General features: G+C 61.4%; 1 protein-coding gene across 1 annotated transcript; it reads right to left on the minus strand.

The window, feature by feature from the left end:
* Window positions 1-6,001: 6,001 nt before the first annotated feature.
* On the minus strand, window positions 6,002-17,390 carry LOC142818424 (uncharacterized). The gene is made up of 11 exons (XM_075897794.1): window positions 17,287-17,390; window positions 16,645-17,072; window positions 16,248-16,351; window positions 15,813-15,935; window positions 15,193-15,260; window positions 14,683-14,788; window positions 14,315-14,410; window positions 14,043-14,147; window positions 13,504-13,639; window positions 13,180-13,274; window positions 6,002-6,007 (listed from the first exon to the last, which is right to left on the minus strand). The coding sequence occupies exons 2-11, from the start codon at window positions 17,069-17,071 to the stop codon at window positions 6,002-6,004; spliced, it is 1,266 nt and encodes a 421-aa protein (XP_075753909.1). The 5' UTR covers window position 17,072; window positions 17,287-17,390.
* Between the last annotated feature and the right edge of the window lie 494 nt (window positions 17,391-17,884).

Consider the following 17,884-nt stretch of genomic DNA (forward strand, 5'->3'; position numbering starts at 1 on the left):
ACCCGTAGGGAGGCGCCGGTTCGGGGCTGAGCCTGGGGCTCCCCTCAGACTGTGCCCCCCCCCCCCCCAGCCACTGACACAGCTCCTCTCTCGGCCCCCCGAGGAAGCAGGGACAATGGCCCCGTCCCCCCCACGGGGCTCACCTCCATGATCAGCTGCAGCCTGGCGGTGTCTGGGGACTCGGCGAGGAGGCTTGCCAGTAGGGCCTGGAGGTCGACGGGAAGGGCCCGGATGAACTGCTGCAAGACAAGGGGGAGCCCTGGGTCAGAGGGGGGTTGGGGAATCCAGGCCACCCGCTGGCCCCGGGGTGCAGCCTTGAGCAGGGTCTGAGCCGCCTCGCAGAGCAGGGAGGAGCCCAGGCTGGGCATGGAAGGGACGGGCCCCCAGGGAGAGCAACGGGAAACCTGGAGGGAAGGATCCAAACCTGCAGCTTCTTCTCTCCCTCTGCCCCCACCCCCACTCCTCTCTGGAGCTCCAGCCCAGCCCGGGAGCAGGGCCCGGAGGGACGTACCTGCGTGTGGATGGGCTCCTGCTGCCAGTCCCCAGACACAGTCTGTCCCACGGCCGCCCTCAGCAGGGGGTTCAGGAGCTGGGCCTGTAGGGGAGGCTGCAAGGTGCTGGCAGGAGAGAGGGGCAGAGACTGTTAATTCAGCAGCAGGGCTGTGTCCAGACTCAGGGGTTTTTTCGGGAAAAGTAGCCTTTTTCCGAAAAAACATCACCTGCGTCTAGACTGCAGTCGCGTTCTTTCGAAATTAAATCGAAAGAACGCGGCTTTTCTTTCCACGGCGGTAAACCTCATTTCACGAGGAAGAACGCCTTCTTTGGAAAGTGCTTCTTTCGAAAGAAGCATAGTTACAAGCTGGGGACCAACTGGTTAAGTAGTAGTTCTGCAGTAGTTCTGCAGTTCTTGAATGTAAATAGGGCTTCTTCGAAAGAGAGCATCCTGACTCACTGGGTGCTCTCTTTCGAAAGAGGCTTGCAGTCTAGACATAGCCCAGGAGACAGAGACTTTCCCACTCCCTGGTCAGGGGATCTGCTCTGGGGGGGAGTCGGCGGGGGGGGGGGGGTCGGTACCTGAGGCTGCAGGCGGCGTTGAGGCAGTCGGCCAAGACCAGTGGGGGGGGGGAGTCCTCCATGATCTCCTGTGAGACCCAAAGAGACAAAGGGGCGTGTGAGGCTGGGGCCCCCAAGAGACGCTCACACGGCCAGCGCCCCCACCCAGCAGGATCCAACCCCACTGCCTCCTGCTGGCCTGTAGCCCCCCTGCCTGGCACAGGGCCTCTCCCAGCACCCCCCTCCCAAACCGGGACCAGCTCAATCCTTGTCCCCAGGCCGTCTCCTGCCCCTCACTGCCCTGGTGACCAGCCTCTGAACCTCCTCATCCCTGCTCCCCAGGCGCATCCTCAGCAGCCCGCTCTGCTAACCTTCCAGCTCCCCCCCCATGGCCCGGGGAGACCCCTCCCTGTTCCGAATCCCCCTCCCTGTCCAGCACCCCAGACCTGCCCCATTTCTGTGTCCCTCCCTCCTCCAGCATCCCCACCCACCCTCCCCATGTCCACCTCCCCCTCCCCCTCCAGCACTCCTGGCCCCACCCCTCCCATTTGCAGCACCCCCACCCGCCGCCATGGCCCAGGCAGACCCCTGTCCACCCCACGTATCCCCTCCCCTCCTCCCGGCCGCCGCCACTCGCTCACCACGATCCTGGCCATCATGGTGTCCTTGCAGCAGCGCGGCGCCAGGGTGTCCTCGCCCCTTTGGAGGGTGGCGAGGCAGGCGGGGGGGACGGCCAGGAGGAACCGCTGCAGGGCGGCTGGGCTCTGCACCCCAGAGAGAGTCTGTGAGCCTGGGGCCTGCCTGCCCCCCACGGACAGCTGCAGGGCTCAGGCCTCCCAGGAGTGGAGGTGGGAGCTGCCGGTTGTCCAAGCACCCACACTCCCCCCACAACTGCTGCCTCAGGCTTGTGGGGGCCCAGCTGGTGCATGACAAGAGACCTCAGCTTGGGGGGCCCAGGTCATGCAGGAGAAGGGGCCCCAGGGGGATCCCCAGGGACAAGCCCCTCCCGGAGGGGGGGATGTGCTGGGAAGGGGCCGGACAATCTCGGGTCCCCCCCGTGTGGAGAAGGTTCCTACCGTGTCCCGGGTGTGGAGCTGCTCTTCAATATCATAGATGGCCCCTTCCTCCACCCGGGAGTCCATCCGCTCCTGGCAGAGCTCCGCCGAGGCGCAGGGGGGCTCTGTGCGGGAGGGAAGGGACCAGGGTGACTCCAGCGGCCAGCAGGGGTCACGCGCCCCCATGTCAGGGACCCAGGGCAGGTTGGGCCCCACACGCCCCTCGCAGGGACCCATCCCCCTTCCACCCTCACATCTGCCAATGCCCTCAGCAGAGCCCCCACCAGGAACAAGAGAGCCAAGCAGCAGCTCCCGCCCCCATCCATTGCCCTGGCTGCGGGGCAGACACTGGGGCTGCCCCTCCCCCCCCCCGTGTACTGGGTGAGCCCCTGGGCCCAGCATGTTCACGGCCCCTCACCTGGGTCTGAGCGGCTGCAGGAGGTGGCCCGGCTGCAGCTGGAGGCCCAGGCGCTGCTGCTCACTGAGCTGGACCCACAGCTGCAGGGGCTGGTGCGGAGAGGCTGGGGGCTCCCGGAGACTGGCAGGTCCCCGGGGGCCGGGCAGGGCGATGCCCCCTGGTGGTAATGGGGGCTGGGCTCCTGGGGCAGGTGTTTCTCTCCACAGAGGAGGCCCCAGAGCCACCCTACCCGGCTTCCCCGCTGGGCTGGGTCCCGCCTTCCCAGCCGCCTCTGGAGCCAGGTCCGGAGGGGCCTGGCCGGTGGGCGAGTCGCCCCGAGCTGGTGGGATTCAGCTTCCCCGCCCGCGGGGACGGAGGAGCTGCTTCCCACCGGCCCTGGGGCCATCTTCAGGGCTTTCCGGAACCACAGCCTGATGTGTTTGGCCATGCTGCAAATGAGGGGAGCAAAGGGGAGCTTGGGGCGCAGCCTGCTGAGCGAAATCCAGGGGTTCCAGCGCCCCAGAGCGACTGCCCCCAGCCCCCAAATGGCCCCTTGCTTATCGGCTCGGTCTTGCACAGGCACTTCTGGCCCTTGACCGAGGGCTGGGCCTGCCTGGAACCCAGCCGGCCCCGGGCGGGATCCAAACCCCTGGGGGCTCTTACCTTCTGCAAAACGCTGTCCGGATGTGGAACTCACAGAGGACAAAGCAACTGTGAGCAGGAGACGCACCAGAGCTAAAGCAACCGGGGGTCTCCAAAGTCCCCTGGGCCCGCCCCCCCCTTTTCTCAGCCTGAGATGTGGGTTCCTCTGTGAGGTCACCACCTCCCCACCTGCCCTTTGCCTGATCTGCTGAGGGCTGCCCAAAGCCCCTGTGAGGTCACTGCCCCCCCCACCTCACCCTGCCAGGCAAATGTCCTGCCTCTGGCCACCCCTCTGGGAAGTTGGAGCCATTCCTAGGGGTCCCCCCCACTCCCTGACTGGGCATCCTGCAGCCAGCAGCTCCAGTAGCCCCATAGGCTGCTCCCTGCCCTACACTGCAGGCTTCTTGCACAAGAACTGTTTCACACCGGAGTTCTTGCGCAAAAGGTCTCGTGCAAGAGCACCTCCACCCTGCCATGTGCTTTTGCACAAGAGTGTCCATGGCATTGTGAACGCTTTCTTGTGCAAGAAAGCTCTGATGACCATTTTAGCCATACAAGTGTCTTGCTCAAGAAGCCCCTGGTGCCCGTCCACGCTGCCTTCTTGCACAACAGCTCTTGCACAAAAGGGGCTTATTCCTCGTGGGGAGAGGAATAACTCCTGTGCAAGAAGCCCTCTTTTCTGATGCTTTACTGCAAATTTACTTGCACAAGAATTCACGTGCAGTGTAGACGCGCCACAAGTTTTTGCACAAGAACAGTTGTTCTTGAGCAAAATGCCTGCAGTGCAGACGTGGCCTTGGTGTCACCCAGCACTGGACTTCCTGGCCAGGAGCAAGAGTTAGAGCCTCCCACTCGCCCCGCTGCCTCTCACGGGCTCCCGTCCGGCCCCAGCCCTGGGCTTGGCCCTAGCGCATCCCAGGAAGGCCTCTGGCCTGCACTAGACCCATTGACATGTGGAGAATCCACCACTGCCCTGGGGCGCTTTTGTCTATGGGACTCGGACTCACAGCTGAGCATGGAGCCTGATTTCTCCCAGGACTTGGGCTCTTTCCTGGCCAGGCCCTGGAACTGGTTCCACCTTTGTCTGCCAGGGACCGATACTGTCTCTCCAGGGAGGCCCTGCAGTGCAGGCACCTTCCTTTCCCCCCTCGGGAGCAGTCATTGTTCTGCACCCCACAAAGCAGTGGGGGGCTCCTGGCTGCCCCAGCTCCAATCTCTGAGCTTCTCTCTCAACGGGGGCCAGGCCTGGAGGCTCTAGTCCCCCTGGGTATGTATTTCTACACTACCCCGCTAGTTCGAACTAGGGGGGTAATGTATGCATACCGAACTTGCTAATGAAGCCCGGGATTTGAATTTCCCGGGCTTCATTAGCATAAAGCCGGCGCCGCCATTTTTAAAAGCCGGCTAGTGCGAACCCCGTGCCGCGCGGCTACACGCGGCATGGGCTAGATAGTTCGAACTACGTAGCCATTCCGAACTATCTGTACTCCTCGTTCCACGGCTCGGGGTTCGCACTAGCCGGCTTTTAAAAATGGCGGCGCCGGCTTTATGCTAATGAAGCCCGGGAAATTCAAATCCCGGGCTTCATTAGCAAGTTCGGTATGCATACATTACCCCCCTAGTTCGAACTAGCGGGGTAGTGTAGACATACCCCCTGAGACTCACTGGTGCTGGCTCACCCCCTGTCCTGCTCGTGGCTCCGTTGTCCTCCTCCCCGCAGCCCCCCCCCCACTCTAAATGCTGCTCACATCAGTTCCCCTTCCCCGTGGCCAGGCCCTGCAGGGCTCTGGGGGCTGGTTTGCTGCCCTCAGCCCTGCAGTAGCCTGCTCACCAGTTTGCAGCCCCTCCCATCATGCGTGGGGTCTCCTGGTACCGGAGGGAGGACGGGGGCAGACCAGGAAGGTTAATTTGATGTTGCAGCGGCAGGAAAAGGGGGGGTGGCGCAGAGGAGCTGTCAGTACATTATCCCAATACGCCATCCCAGTGCAGGCGTCGCACTCAGCTCTACCTGCAGAGGAGTCTCTATCTGCGGTGAGCAGAAAGGGGGTCTAGGACACACACCCAAGTAGCCCCAGAACCACGCAGGAGCAGAGTCGTTCTGCGAAAGGGAGAGGTTTATTGGGTCTGCGAGGGCGGCCGTAGGGGGGTGTCGTGTGTGTGCCACTCATCTCCGTCTGGGCAGCGGCACCGGTCGGGCTCAGAACTGGGCACAGGACCCGACCACGGCACCATCGATCTCCAGTGTATCGATCTGCTGGAAGCCGCGGCAGAGCTGAATTGCAGAACGGCTGCCCATTGGCAAAGACCTTGAAATGCTGGTTCCTGCAGCCGATGGAGAGGAACCCACTCCTCCTGGGGGGAGGAGCAGCCAAGAGAGGGACCCACTCAGACCGGTCTGGCAGCGTGACGTAGTGGAACCAGCGCTGCCTAGGTAGGGTTTTACCTCCCCCCAGTCTGCTTCTGAGACCGAGTTTCCCCCTCTGCCCCATGAGCTAACAACAAGGCACTTTACAAACATTCTCTGTGTCATCGGCATTGTATGAAGGGGGAAACTGAGGCATGGAGCGGCATCTGATTTATATAGCTCAAGCCAGTCCCCACCCCTCTCGGTCTGCAGGAAAAGAAGCCAAGTGCTCTTGTTCCCACTACTCCTCCATTCCCCTGCTTCCACCTGATGTCAAATACACAAAGCTCACTACTTCTTCTTTCCTGCACTTAAGCCAAGCAGATCAGGATGGGGAGGAGACATGAGGGAGCCCCCAGGCTCTTGCTCTTTCTCTTTCTCGCACATACACACACATATATTACTTTAGAAAATGCCAGGTGTGATCTAGAGGAGAATCTCTATTAACTGTTAGCACTATAGGGCATATGATACATACAGAAACATTTACAGTCCATCCAGCAGAGGGCAACAGTACACCCCGCACACATGTAGCTCCCCCTCCTTTTCCAAATGCCCCAAGATTTAAACTACTGGAGACTACCCATTAGCTGTTAGTTGTATATGAACTATGGGTATGTCTACACTACAAAGTTAATTCGAACTAACAGCCGTTAGTTGGAATTAACTTTCATAGGTGCTACACATACAAACCGCTAGTTTGGACTTAATTCGAACTAGGTAAACCTCATTCTACCAGGAGTAACGCCAAATTCGAATTCAGTAGTTGGAATTAAGGGCTGTGTAGCCACTTAATTCGAAGTAGCTGGAGGCCAGCCCTCCCCAGGTTCCCCTGGTGGCTGCTCTGGGCCAAACCAGGAAAACTCCTCTCCTCTCCCCAGCCCTGGGGCTCTTAAAGGGGTAGACTCTGGCCAGACGGCACTTGCCAGAGCCAGTCCTGCCAGCAGTCTCTGCCCCGAACCAGGGGCTGCAGGATGAGCCAGGCAGCCAGTGCCAGCGAGCCGTCCCCCCGCCCAGTCCCCCAGCACCCAGGGGCCAGCCAGGGGCCGTAGATGGCGCGCACCCTCCTGGTCTAGTGTGGAGGTCATGGACCTCATTGAGGTTTGGGGGCAGGCCCCCAGCGTCCATGATCTCTGTACTAGGAGGAGGAACGTGGCCGTCTATGGGCGCATAGCGGCCGCCATGGCCCGAAAGGGACACAGGCCACCCAGGAGCAGGTGCACCTGAAAGTAAAACAGCTGCGGCAGGCGTACGCCAGGGCCACCAGGGGCGGCGCCGCAGCAGGGGCTGCCACCTGCCCCTACTTCCCTGCCCTCGACCGACTCTTGGGGGGCGGGGCGGGGCGGTCCGTGCCAGCCCGGGAGGCAGCGAGCCGGGACTGGAGGGCCCTGACCTGGGCACACCGGAGGGGCCACCACAAGGAGTTCCAGCACTGGAGTCGGCAGGGTCATCCAGGGAGACCGTACCGGGGAAGTAGTTCGAATTAAGTAGTTCGGGGGAGGAGGCGGGAGGGAGACCAGGGACCGCGCACGTGGGCCATGCCTCCCACGGATCACACAGACACCTGTGCACGTGCAAGCACATGCCATGCCACGCTCCAGCTGCGTGACACCCAGGGGCCATGGCCCAATAGGCACATGCATGTCTGAAGAGACCCGACATGCTCCTGACCCTGGGGCGGGACCACAACTTCACGAGTTTTGCTTACAACACACCTGTTGATACAACCTAGAATCATATTTGCTTTTTTTGCAACAGCATCACACTGTTGACTCATATTCAACTTGTGGTCCACTATGACCCCTAGATCTCTTTCCACCATGCTCCTTCCTAGACAGTGGCTTCCCATCTTGTATGTATGGAACTGATTGTTCCTTCCTAAGTGGAGCACTTTGCATTTCTCTTTATTAAACCTCATCCTGTTTACCTCTGACCGTTTCTCTAACTTGCTAAGGTCATTTTGAATTATGTCCCTCTCCTCCAAAGAAGTTGCAACCCCACCCAGTTTGGTATCATCTGCAAACTTAATAAGCGTACTCTCTATCCCAATATCTACATCATTGATGAAGATATTGAACAGTACGGGTCCCAAAACAGACCCTTGAGGAACTCCACTTGTTATCCCTTTCCAGCAGGATTTAGAACCGTTAACAACAACTCTCTGACTACGGTTATCCAGCCAATTATGCACCCACCTTATCGTGGCCCTATCTAAGTTATATTTGCCTAGTTTATCAATAAGAATATCATGCGAGACTGTATCAAATGCCTTACTAAAGTCTATTACCTTCCAAGTGTTTGCATATGATTTCCTTAATTACCTACTCCATTATCTTCCCTGGGACAGACGTTAAACTGACCAGTCTGTAGTTTCCTGGGTTGTTCTTATTCCCCTTTTTATAGATGGGCACAATATTTGCCCTTTTCCAGTCTTCTGGAATCTCCCCTGTCTGCCATGATTTTTCAAAAATCATAGCTAAAGGCTCAGATAGCTCCTCTATCAGCTCCTTGAGTATCCTGGGATGCATTTCATCAGGACCTGGTGAACAGTGGGATGGGGAATGTGGGAGTATGGGGAGCTCAGGGTGGGGGATGAGGAGTGTGAGGATGTGGGGGAGCTCAGGGCAGGGGGTGGGGAGTGTGGGAGGATGGGGAGCTCAGGGCAGGGGTATGGTGGAGCTCAGGACAGGGGGCTGGGGAGTGTATGGGTGTAGGGGCGGCTAATCCCGCAGAAGCAGAGCCCTGCACTTTTGAGTACCTGGACCCAGGGTTTTGCTGCTTTATAGCGGGTGGGGTTAAAGTAACGGAACGTCTCTTGTCCCACCAATCCCCCAGGACTCACCCCTCTTCTCTGCATTGCGCAGCGTCCGGGGGATACCGCCCCGCGGGGACACTCATGCCCGTGTCCAAGGGGCTGTCCCGTAGCCTATGTCAGTGTGAAAAGCATTAAAGGACCCTGCCCCAGAGGGAGAGCGTCTCTGGGGGCGTTGTCCCGGGATGACTGCAGTGCTTTGTCCACACCAGAGTAGTGAGAGGCAGCCGCAGCCAGGGTTGCCAGATGGTCAATAAAAATACCAGACATACTTGCCATTGCATCACAACCTAGAGTACATCTTATTTAGAAAATTGAGAGATTTTCTCAATTTATCTCCTGGACAGAAAGCTCAAATACTGGACTGTCCGGTTCAAACGGGAAACCTGGCAACCCTAGCCGCAGCCCCTGCCCAGAAAAGCTCCCAAGCTAAGCACCTGGGGGATTTAGGAGCACCAAGCAGTGGGCACAAAGCACAGTCACACACTTGTGCTCCCAACTCCCTTAGGGCTTTGAAAATTCTCCCCTTAGACGAGTTAGAATCAGTGTCCCCGATTCACAGACGGGAGCTGAGGCCCACTCAGGGGAGTGGCAGGGCCAAGGGCTCTGCAGCAGACCTGGGACTTGAACCTCAGTCTCCCAGAAGTTCCACAACCAGCCCGCTCTGCTTTGCTAAAGGAGCAGGCGGGACTGTTTGTGCAGGAGGAGGAGCTGGGCTGGCTGGCTGGCTGGGGCAGGCCACAGCAGGGCTCAGCCCTTGGCCTGGCTGAGAGCGAGGAGAGGCCTGCAGGCTGAGGGGCAGTGTGACGGACCGGGCCGTGTCTGGGCACAGCTGAGGGCGTCTGCTCAGGGCGAATTGCTCAAATCCGGGGCTCCTTACAGCCCCCAGACTGGTGACCTCTCCACACAGGCCACAAACCAGTCCCACAGAGCGCTTCAGCTGCCTGCCTGAAGCCTCACGAGCAAAACCCCTCCGGCACCCCAGCAATATCCATGCCCCCGATGGCCCCGGGCCTCATACACCGGTGGGGGTCCTAGCACCCAATTCCACCTACCCCGAACAAGTTCTGTCTGGTCCCAAGAAACCAGCCACAGATCCCTGGTCAATTTACCCTCTGGATCTTACCCACAAATCATGCTGAGCCAATCCTTTAGCATCTAACACCTAAAGGTTTATTATTACAATAAAGAAAAGCATGAGAGTAAGGTTGTTAAAGGAATAGTATGTTACATGCACCGAATCTCCCAGTTCTCGATGCAGCCTCTAGCAGAGATGTTACAGCTGCTGGTTTAAGAGTTCTTGTTGCACATCCTAGGGTCAGGATGGGTTCACAGGTCTTCCAGGCTCTTCGATCCCTGCAATGCTGCCTCTGGGATGAAGTGCTGAGCTGAGAACCAAGATGGCATCGACCACATGGCCTATTTATCCCTCCTTCCTGGCCTCTTCTTGGCTGCAGGAGATCACCTGGTCCTCAGCCTCTCTCTGCTGGCCGCTCTTAGGTGTCCGCCCTCATGCTTTAGGTGTGTCCTTGGCCCATTCAGTGCCATTGTCCCACAGGGACTCGCTAATTAGCATGTCCACAGGCCGGGCTCTGCCCAATGCTCAACCACATGCAGAGAAATAGTCAGGATCCACACAGACTACAGATTCCTAACTACACACACAGACGTTATATAACCACATAAATAGCTTACATAGGACTATCAGATAATAAGCTTCTATTCAGCACCCCACATGGCCCCCTTTTCTACCATTTTCTGGGGCCAACACCCCCACCAATGGGTGCAGCAGTGATCTGGCTGCTCCCCTCAAGATCCAGTAATGTGACAGGCAGTGACTGGAGGAGCTGCCTGGGCATAGACTGTAACCCAGGGGCCCACAGTGCAGCAATCATCAGCAGTGTCTGTGTCTCCCCAGCCCCCATTCAGAGCTGAGTACAGGTACCTCCCCAGCCCCCTCCCCACCCCCGTCTCCTGCTCACAGCAGGTCAATAGGGTTCTCCCATTCTTGGGCCTCTGGTTCCCATGCAGCTGCTCCCAACAGGAGTCCCTTGCAGCCCGGCAGGCTGGGGCAGGCCCCATCTCTCCAGCACCAAGGTGATGACGGATACAGACACCAGGAGGAGCGAGACGAGGGTGCAGCGAATGGCCTAGGGGGCAGGAGATGTGGCCGGCCCTGCAAATGGAAAGGACCTGGTGACAGTCGGGTGCAAAGTGGCAAATGGCTCTGCAGTGCCAGCACTAGGCACAGAGCAGCTGCCGGGTAGAGACCTTGTGTGAGTGCCCAGAGGGCTAGATCTACAGGGGATCATGCTGCAGGGGGCATGTTCCCCCGACAGGAGGCCGAAGTGACAGAGGCTGTTGGGGACTCTCCTCCCTTTGCCCAGGTGGTGTTGGAGGAGCAGGGAAGGACCCAGGTTTGCTCAGGCTGCACCAGGACTCGGTGCAAAGGCCTGACAGGAGCCAGCAACGGACACAGCAGCCCAGACCCTCTCGCCTCTCCCCAGTATGGCTGGCAGCTCACAGGGGCGACCCCGCCCTGGGCACGAGGCCTTGGCACCGGCTGTGGGCTCAGGAGGGGGCGGACATGGGACATAAGCGATGCCGAAGGGAGGGGTGTGGGCATTAGAGGCCACTACCATTGCCCCGCCCCCTTCCCCGCACCTACCCCTGCCCCTGTTCTGAGGCCACGCCCCCACTCATTCCACTCCCCCCTCCCTCTGCTGCTTGGGCTCCCCCACCCTCACTCAGGTTCGCTGGCCTGAGGCTGGGGTTACGGTGCAGGATGGCTGGGGAGTGGGGCGCGGGAGAGGCGGCGGGTTGCAGGCTCTGGGACAGGTTCAGGGCAGCGATGGGAGTTTGGGTGCAGACTCAGAGGCAGTTAACTGTGGGAGGAGGATCCAACAGGAGGCTGGGGTGTGGGGTGGGGGGTGTCTACCCCAGCTGCCTGAGAGATACTAGACTGACTCTGGTTTCCTTGTGTCTCCCCGGCTGGGCTCTCACTCCCACTTCTCCTCTCAGGGTCCCTGCCGGCTCCCCTGCTCTATCTGAATGCGTCCCTGGCGCCTCCACCCCCCCAAGCCTCACGAATGTGGCCCCGACTGAGACATCTCACTCCCCTGGCACTCCAGCCCCAGCACAGATTAACTCTCCTGGGTTCCAGGGAGAGTGGCATTTGCGGGTCCCTCTCAATCTGAGGGGGGGCCAAAAATGAGGGATCCCCGAACCTCAGTCCTCCCTGTCCCTTCCCCTCACCCCAGTGGGGCTGAAGCGCCAGAGCAGTGAGGTGTCCCAGTGGGGGGCCATCTCAGTGAGGCTTGTGGGTTTTGGAAGAAGGGTTTTTGTATTTTGCTTTTCTCGTGTGTGGTCCCCAACTGGTTTTTCTGGGGGTCAGTGGCCCTGGAGACAAAAAAGGTTCCTCATCCCTGCCTTTAATAAAGAAAACTTTGAAACCCTTTGTGGTAGACAGAAATTAACATTTTACCTTATTTAAAATGAAGTTTCCTAAAGTTAAAACACCTAATCTGTGTAAACATTCAAATTAAACCAGTCACCCAAGCTCCAGCACTAGCACAATGGCGCCGCGTGATGATGCAATGGACGGTGCGCACCCAGGCTCCTACCCTCAGCTCTCTTCTGCACCCAACCGCCCCGTCCCAGACCCCAAACTCCTCGGTAGAAATGTGGCCCTTGACCACTTGCCAAAATGCCCCCCCCATTAAAAATTATTGACAAAGCCTGATCCAAATGTTTTTTGAAACGTTATTTAATCAGAATTTAAATACATTCTATACAATTGGGAGGGTTGGGGGGAGGGGGACGCAGCTGCTGGCTCCTCAGCTCCTTGTGCTCTCACTGGCTGTCTTCCTGCTGCAAGGGAAGCAGAATCCGTCACATTCATCCCTGGGGACTCAGGGGTACTGGGCCCCCCCAGCATTTCCACCCTCCTCCCCCCTGCGCTGAGACTTGTTCTGCTCTCTGGTCGCCCCCCGTCAGGCCCGCAGGGTGAGCTTCTGACCCACCCAGCAGGGACGTGGGGTGGGGGCAGCATGAGGAAAGGGGCGGGGGACTCCCTGAGGGGATGGGAAGGAGACCCTGGCCCTGCCCCACTCTCCTGCATCTGCTCCGGCTGCTCACCATGTATCCCAGGAGCTGATGGGCCTGCCCATGCAGGGCGTGGGCCAGGACCAGCCCGGCCTGGCTGGGGCGCCTCAGGGGGGAGCGGGCAGCGAGCAGAGCCTTGTCTAGAAAGCAGTTCTCCTGCTCTGGGGTGAAGAGCTGCCCAAAGACCTGAAATCAAGAGCACGGGAGGTTTCAGCTGACGGCCCAGAGCCCGGCCCCAACTCCTGGGGCTAAAACAGCTTCCTCCTTCTGCAAACTCCCTTCCAGACCCTGCACCCAGACGCTCTCCTCACCCTGCACCCCAACCCCTGCCCCAGGTCACACCTTCCTCCTGCCCCCAAGACCCTCCCAGACCTCACCCCCCTCCGCACAACAGAGCAGCCCTAGGCCACTGGCCAAAATCTTGGAGCGACCTCCATCAAAAAGTGTTGCCCCCCCCCGCGCCCTGCTTCCCCTTCTATGGGAGATCCGGGGCAAGGTGCGGCGCTGCCCCTCGGAAGCGCCGCCCCTTTGACACGCCGGGACAGCGTCACAAAGGGGCAGCGCCGCCCTGTCCACGGCTCGAATAGTCGAGGGAAAATGCATCGACCATTCGATCAGCGACTCCCCGCTTCCCACCCCGCGTCCTACCCGCACGAGGGCCCCAGCCAGCCCCACCCCCGAGCCCTGCCCTGCCCTGGCAGCGCGTCCTTACCTCTCCCACCCTGACGGTGTTGCTATGCGCCAGGACCCATCTCTCCTTATAGTAGTGCCTGCACCACAGGTCCTCTGCCTGGTGGATGTTGAGGCCTGCAAGAGACAAACCAGGGTGATTCTGCTGGCAGGTCTGAGCCCTTCCCCTCCCACGGGTCCCTGCAGGCATCCCTGGGCAAATGGAGGGGCACAGGGGGCAGAAGGGGAACACAGAGGGACGCATCCCCCCTTGGGCCAGTCTGGGGGAAAAGGGCTGGGTCCCCTCCCCCCGCCGCCGGCACCCTCAGGGTGTCCCTGGGGCCCAGGTCCCGGCTGGCTTCCTTACCCCTGTGGTGCAGGAGGAGGCGGTACAGGCTGTGCACCCCCTTCCGGGCCAGCCGGCTGACGTCTTCGGATGGGTCCGAAATAAAAAGGCCCAGCTGGGCCACGTGGTGACCCATCCTCGGCCAGTCGGCGGAGTTCTGAGGGGAGAGAAGAGGGGGGGTCCCTCAGCATCCTGGGGCTGCACGTCCCATGCTAACGGCCGCCGAGGCGGTTCTGAGCTCGGGGACGGACAGAGACACCTCCCGGGGCAGGGCGGGGCGGGGCGGGGCGGGGCGGGGCGGGGCGGGGCCGGCCTTGCGAGGAGACAACCCTGAGCAATGGCCCCGACTGAAGGGTCACTCCGGGGGTGGAACAAGGGGATCCACTGACGGCCACTCCCCAGTCTGGGGCCCAGGTGCCCCCCGGAAAGGCCCAGGGTCGCCCCTCCCCGGGGAAAGGAGAACGCGGCCCATTCCCGGCCCATTCCCAGCTCTGCCTCCCGGGGACGCTCCCAGCCCCGCGCCCTGCAGCCCCAGACCCCCCGGCTCTGAGGTCACTTACCTCAAACCCCGGGAGGGTGGTGGCGACTCCCAGCAGGGCCGTGGTGCTGCCAAGGGCCCTGGCTCGCTCCTGGGGCAGGCGGGACTCCAGCCACGGGCTCAGGTGCTGGGGGGGAAAGAGGCAGGTCAGGACCCGTAGGGAGGCGCCGGTTCTGGGCAGAGCCTGGGGCTCCTCTCAGACTGTGCCCCCCCCCCCCCAGCCACTGACACAGCTCCTCTCTCGGCCCCCCGAGGAAGCAGGGACAATGGCCCCGTCCCCCCCACGGGGCTCACCTCCATGATCAGCTGCAGCCTGGCGGTGTCTGGGGACTCGGCGAGGAGGCTCGCCAGTAGGGCCTGGAGGTCGACGGGAAGGGCCCGGATGAACTGCTGCAAGACAAGGGGGAGCCCTGGGTCAGAGGGGGGTTGGGGAATCCAGGCCACCCGCTGGCCCCGGGGTGCAGCCTTGAGCAGGGTCTGAGCCGCCTCGCAGAGCAGGGAGGAGCCCAGGCTGGGCATGGAAGGGACGGGCCCCCAGGGAGAGCAACGGGAAACCTGGAGGGAAGGATCCAAACCTGCAGCTTCTTCTCTCCCTCTGCCCCCACCCCCACTCCTCTCTGGAGCTCCAGCCCAGCCCGGGAGCAGGGCCCGGAGGGACGTACCTGCGTGTGGATGGGCTCCTGCTGCCAGTCCCCAGACACAGTCTGTCCCACGGCCGCCCTCAGCAGGGGGTTCAGGAGCTGGGCCTGTAGGGGAGGCTGCAAGGTGCTGGCAGGAGAGAGGGGCAGAGACTGTTAATTCAGCAGCAGGGCTGTGTCCAGACTCAGGGGTTTTTTCGGGAAAAGTAGCCTTTTTCCGAAAAAACTTCACCTGCGTCTAGACTGCAGTCGCGTTCTTTCGAAATTAAATCGAAAGAACGCGGCTTTTCTTTCCACGGCGGTAAACCTCATTTCACGAGGAAGAACGCCTTCTTTGGAAAGTGCTTCTTTCGAACGAAGGCGTTCTTGAATGTAACTAGGGCTTCTTCGAAAGAGAGCATCCAGACTCACTGGGTGCTCTCTTTCGAAAGAGGCTTGCAGTCTAGACATAGCCCAGGAGACAGAGACTTTCCCACTCCCTGGTCTGGGGATCTGCTCTGGGGGGGAGTCGGCGGGGGGGGGGGGAGTCGGTACCTGAGGCTGCAGGCGGCGTTGAGGCAGTCGGCCAAGACCAGTGGGGGGGGGGAGTCCTCCATGATCTCCTGTGAGACCCAAGGAGACAAAGGGGCTTGTGAGGCTGGGGCCCCCAAGAGACGCTCACACGGCCAGCGCCCCCACCCAGCAGGATCCAACCCCACTGCCTCCTGCTGGCCTGTAGCCCCCCTGCCTGGCACAGGGCCTCTCCCAGCACCCCCCTCCCAAACCGGGACCAGCTCAATCCTTGTCCCCAGGCCGTCTCCTGCCCCTCACTGCCCTGGTGACCAGCCTCTGAACCTCCTCATCCCTGCTCCCCAGGCGCATCCTCAGCAGCCCGCTCTGCTAACCTTCCAGCTCCCCCCCCATGGCCCGGGGAGACCCCTCCCTGTTCCGAATCCCCCTCCCTGTCCAGCACCCCAGACCTGCCCCATTTCTGTGTCCCTCCCTCCTCCAGCATCCCCGCCCACCCTCCCCATGTCCACCTCCCCCTCCCCCTCCAGCACTCCTGGCCCCACCCCTCCCATTTGCAGCACCCCCACCCGCCGCCATGGCCCAGGCAGACCCCTGTCCACCCCACGTATCCCCTCCCCTCCTCCCGGCCGCCGCCACTCGCTCACCACGATCCTGGCCATCATGGTGTCCTTGCAGCAGCGCGGCGCCAGGGTGTCCTCGCCCCTTTGGAGGGCGGCGAGGCAGGCGGGGGGGACGGCCAGGAGGAACCGCTGCAGGGCGGCTGGGCTCTGCACCCCAGAGAGAGTCTGTGAGCCTGGGGCCTGCCTGCCCCCCACGGACAGCTGCAGGGCTCAGGCCTCCCAGGAGTGGAGGTGGGAGCTGCCGGTTGTCCAAGCACCCACACTCCCCCCCCAACTGCTGCCTCAGGCTTGTGGGGGCCCAGCTGGTGCATGACAAGAGACCTCAGCTTGGGGGGCCCAGGTCATGCAGGAGAAGGGGCCCCAGGGGGATCCCCAGGGACAAGCCCCTCCCGGAGGGGGGGACGTGCTGGGAAGGGGCCGGACAATCTCGGGTCCCCCCCGTGTGGAGAAGGTTCCTACCGTGTCCCGGGTGTGGAGCTGCTCTTCAATATCATAGATGGCCCCTTCCTCCACCCGGGAGTCCATCCGCTCCTGGCAGAGCTCCGCCGAGGCGCAGGGGGGCTCTGTGCGGGAGGGAAGGGACCAGGGTGACTCCAGCGGCCAGCAGGGGTCACGCGCCCCCATGTCAGGGACCCAGGGCAGGTTGGGCCCCACACGCCCCTCGCAGGGACCCATCCCCCTTCCACCCTCACATCTGCCAACGCCCTCAGCAGAGCCCCCACCAGGAACAAGAGAGCCAAGCAGCAGCTCCCGCCCCCATCCATTGCCCTGGCTGCGGGGCAGACACTGGGGCTGCCCCTCCCCCCCCCCGTGTACTGGGTGAGCCCCTGGGCCCAGCATGTTCACGGCCCCTCACCTGGGTCTGAGCGGCTGCAGGAGGTGGCCCGGCTGCAGCTGGAGGCCCAGGCGCTGCTGCTCACTGAGCTGGACCCACAGCTGCAGGGGCTGGTGCGGAGAGGCTGGGGGCTCCCGGAGACTGGCAGGTCCCCGGGGGCCGGGCAGGGCGATGCCCCCTGGTGGTAATGGGGGCTGGGCTCCTGGGGCAGGTGTTTCTCTCCACAGAGGAGGCCCCAGAGCCACCCTACCCGGCTTCCCCGCTGGGCTGGGTCCCGCCTTCCCAGCCGCCTCTGGAGCCAGGTCCGGAGGGGCCTGGCCGGTGGGCGAGTCGCCCCGAGCTGGTGGGATTCAGCTTCCCCGCCCGCGGGGACGGAGGAGCTGCTTCCCACCGGCCCTGGGGCCATCTTCAGGGCTTTCCGGAACCACAGCCTGATGTGTTTGGCCATGCTGCAAATGAGGGGAGCAAAGGGGAGCTTGGGGCGCAGCCTGCTGAGCGAAATCCAGGGGTTCCAGCGCCCCAGAGCGACTGCCCCCAGCCCCCAAATGGCCCCTTGCTTATCGGCTCGGTCTTGCACAGGCACTTCTGGCCCTTGACCGAGGGCTGGGCCTGCCTGGAACCCAGCCGGCCCCGGGCGGGATCCAAACCCCTGGGGGCTCTTACCTTCTGCAAAACGCTGTCCGGATGTGGAACTCACAGAGGACAAAGCAACTGTGAGCAGGAGACGCACCAGAGCTAAAGCAACCGGGGGTCTCCAAAGTCCCCTGGGCCCGCCCCCCCCTTTTCTCAGCCTGAGATGTGGGTTCCTCTGTGAGGTCACCACCTCCCCACCTGCCCTTTGCCTGATCTGCTGAGGGCTGCCCAAAGCCCCTGTGAGGTCACTGCCCCCCCCACCTCACCCTGCCAGGCAAATGTCCTGCCTCTGGCCACCCCTCTGGGAAGTTGGAGCCATTCCTAGGGGTCCCCCCCACTCCCTGACTGGGCATCCTGCAGCCAGCAGCTCCAGTAGCCCCATAGGCTGCTCCCTGCCCTACACTGCAGGCTTCTTGCACAAGAACTGTTTCACACCGGAGTTCTTGCGCAAAAGGTCTCGTGCAAGAGCACCTCCACCCTGCCATGTGCTTTTGCACAAGAGTGTCCATGGCATTGTGAACGCTTTCTTGTGCAAGAAAGCTCTGATGACCATTTTAGCCATACAAGTGTCTTGCTCAAGAAGCCCCTGGTGCCCGTCCACGCTGCCTTCTTGCACAACAGCTCTTGC

This window comes from Pelodiscus sinensis, chromosome 15, assembly GCF_049634645.1.
Source record: "Pelodiscus sinensis isolate JC-2024 chromosome 15, ASM4963464v1, whole genome shotgun sequence".
Lineage (NCBI taxonomy): Eukaryota > Metazoa > Chordata > Testudines > Trionychidae > Pelodiscus > Pelodiscus sinensis.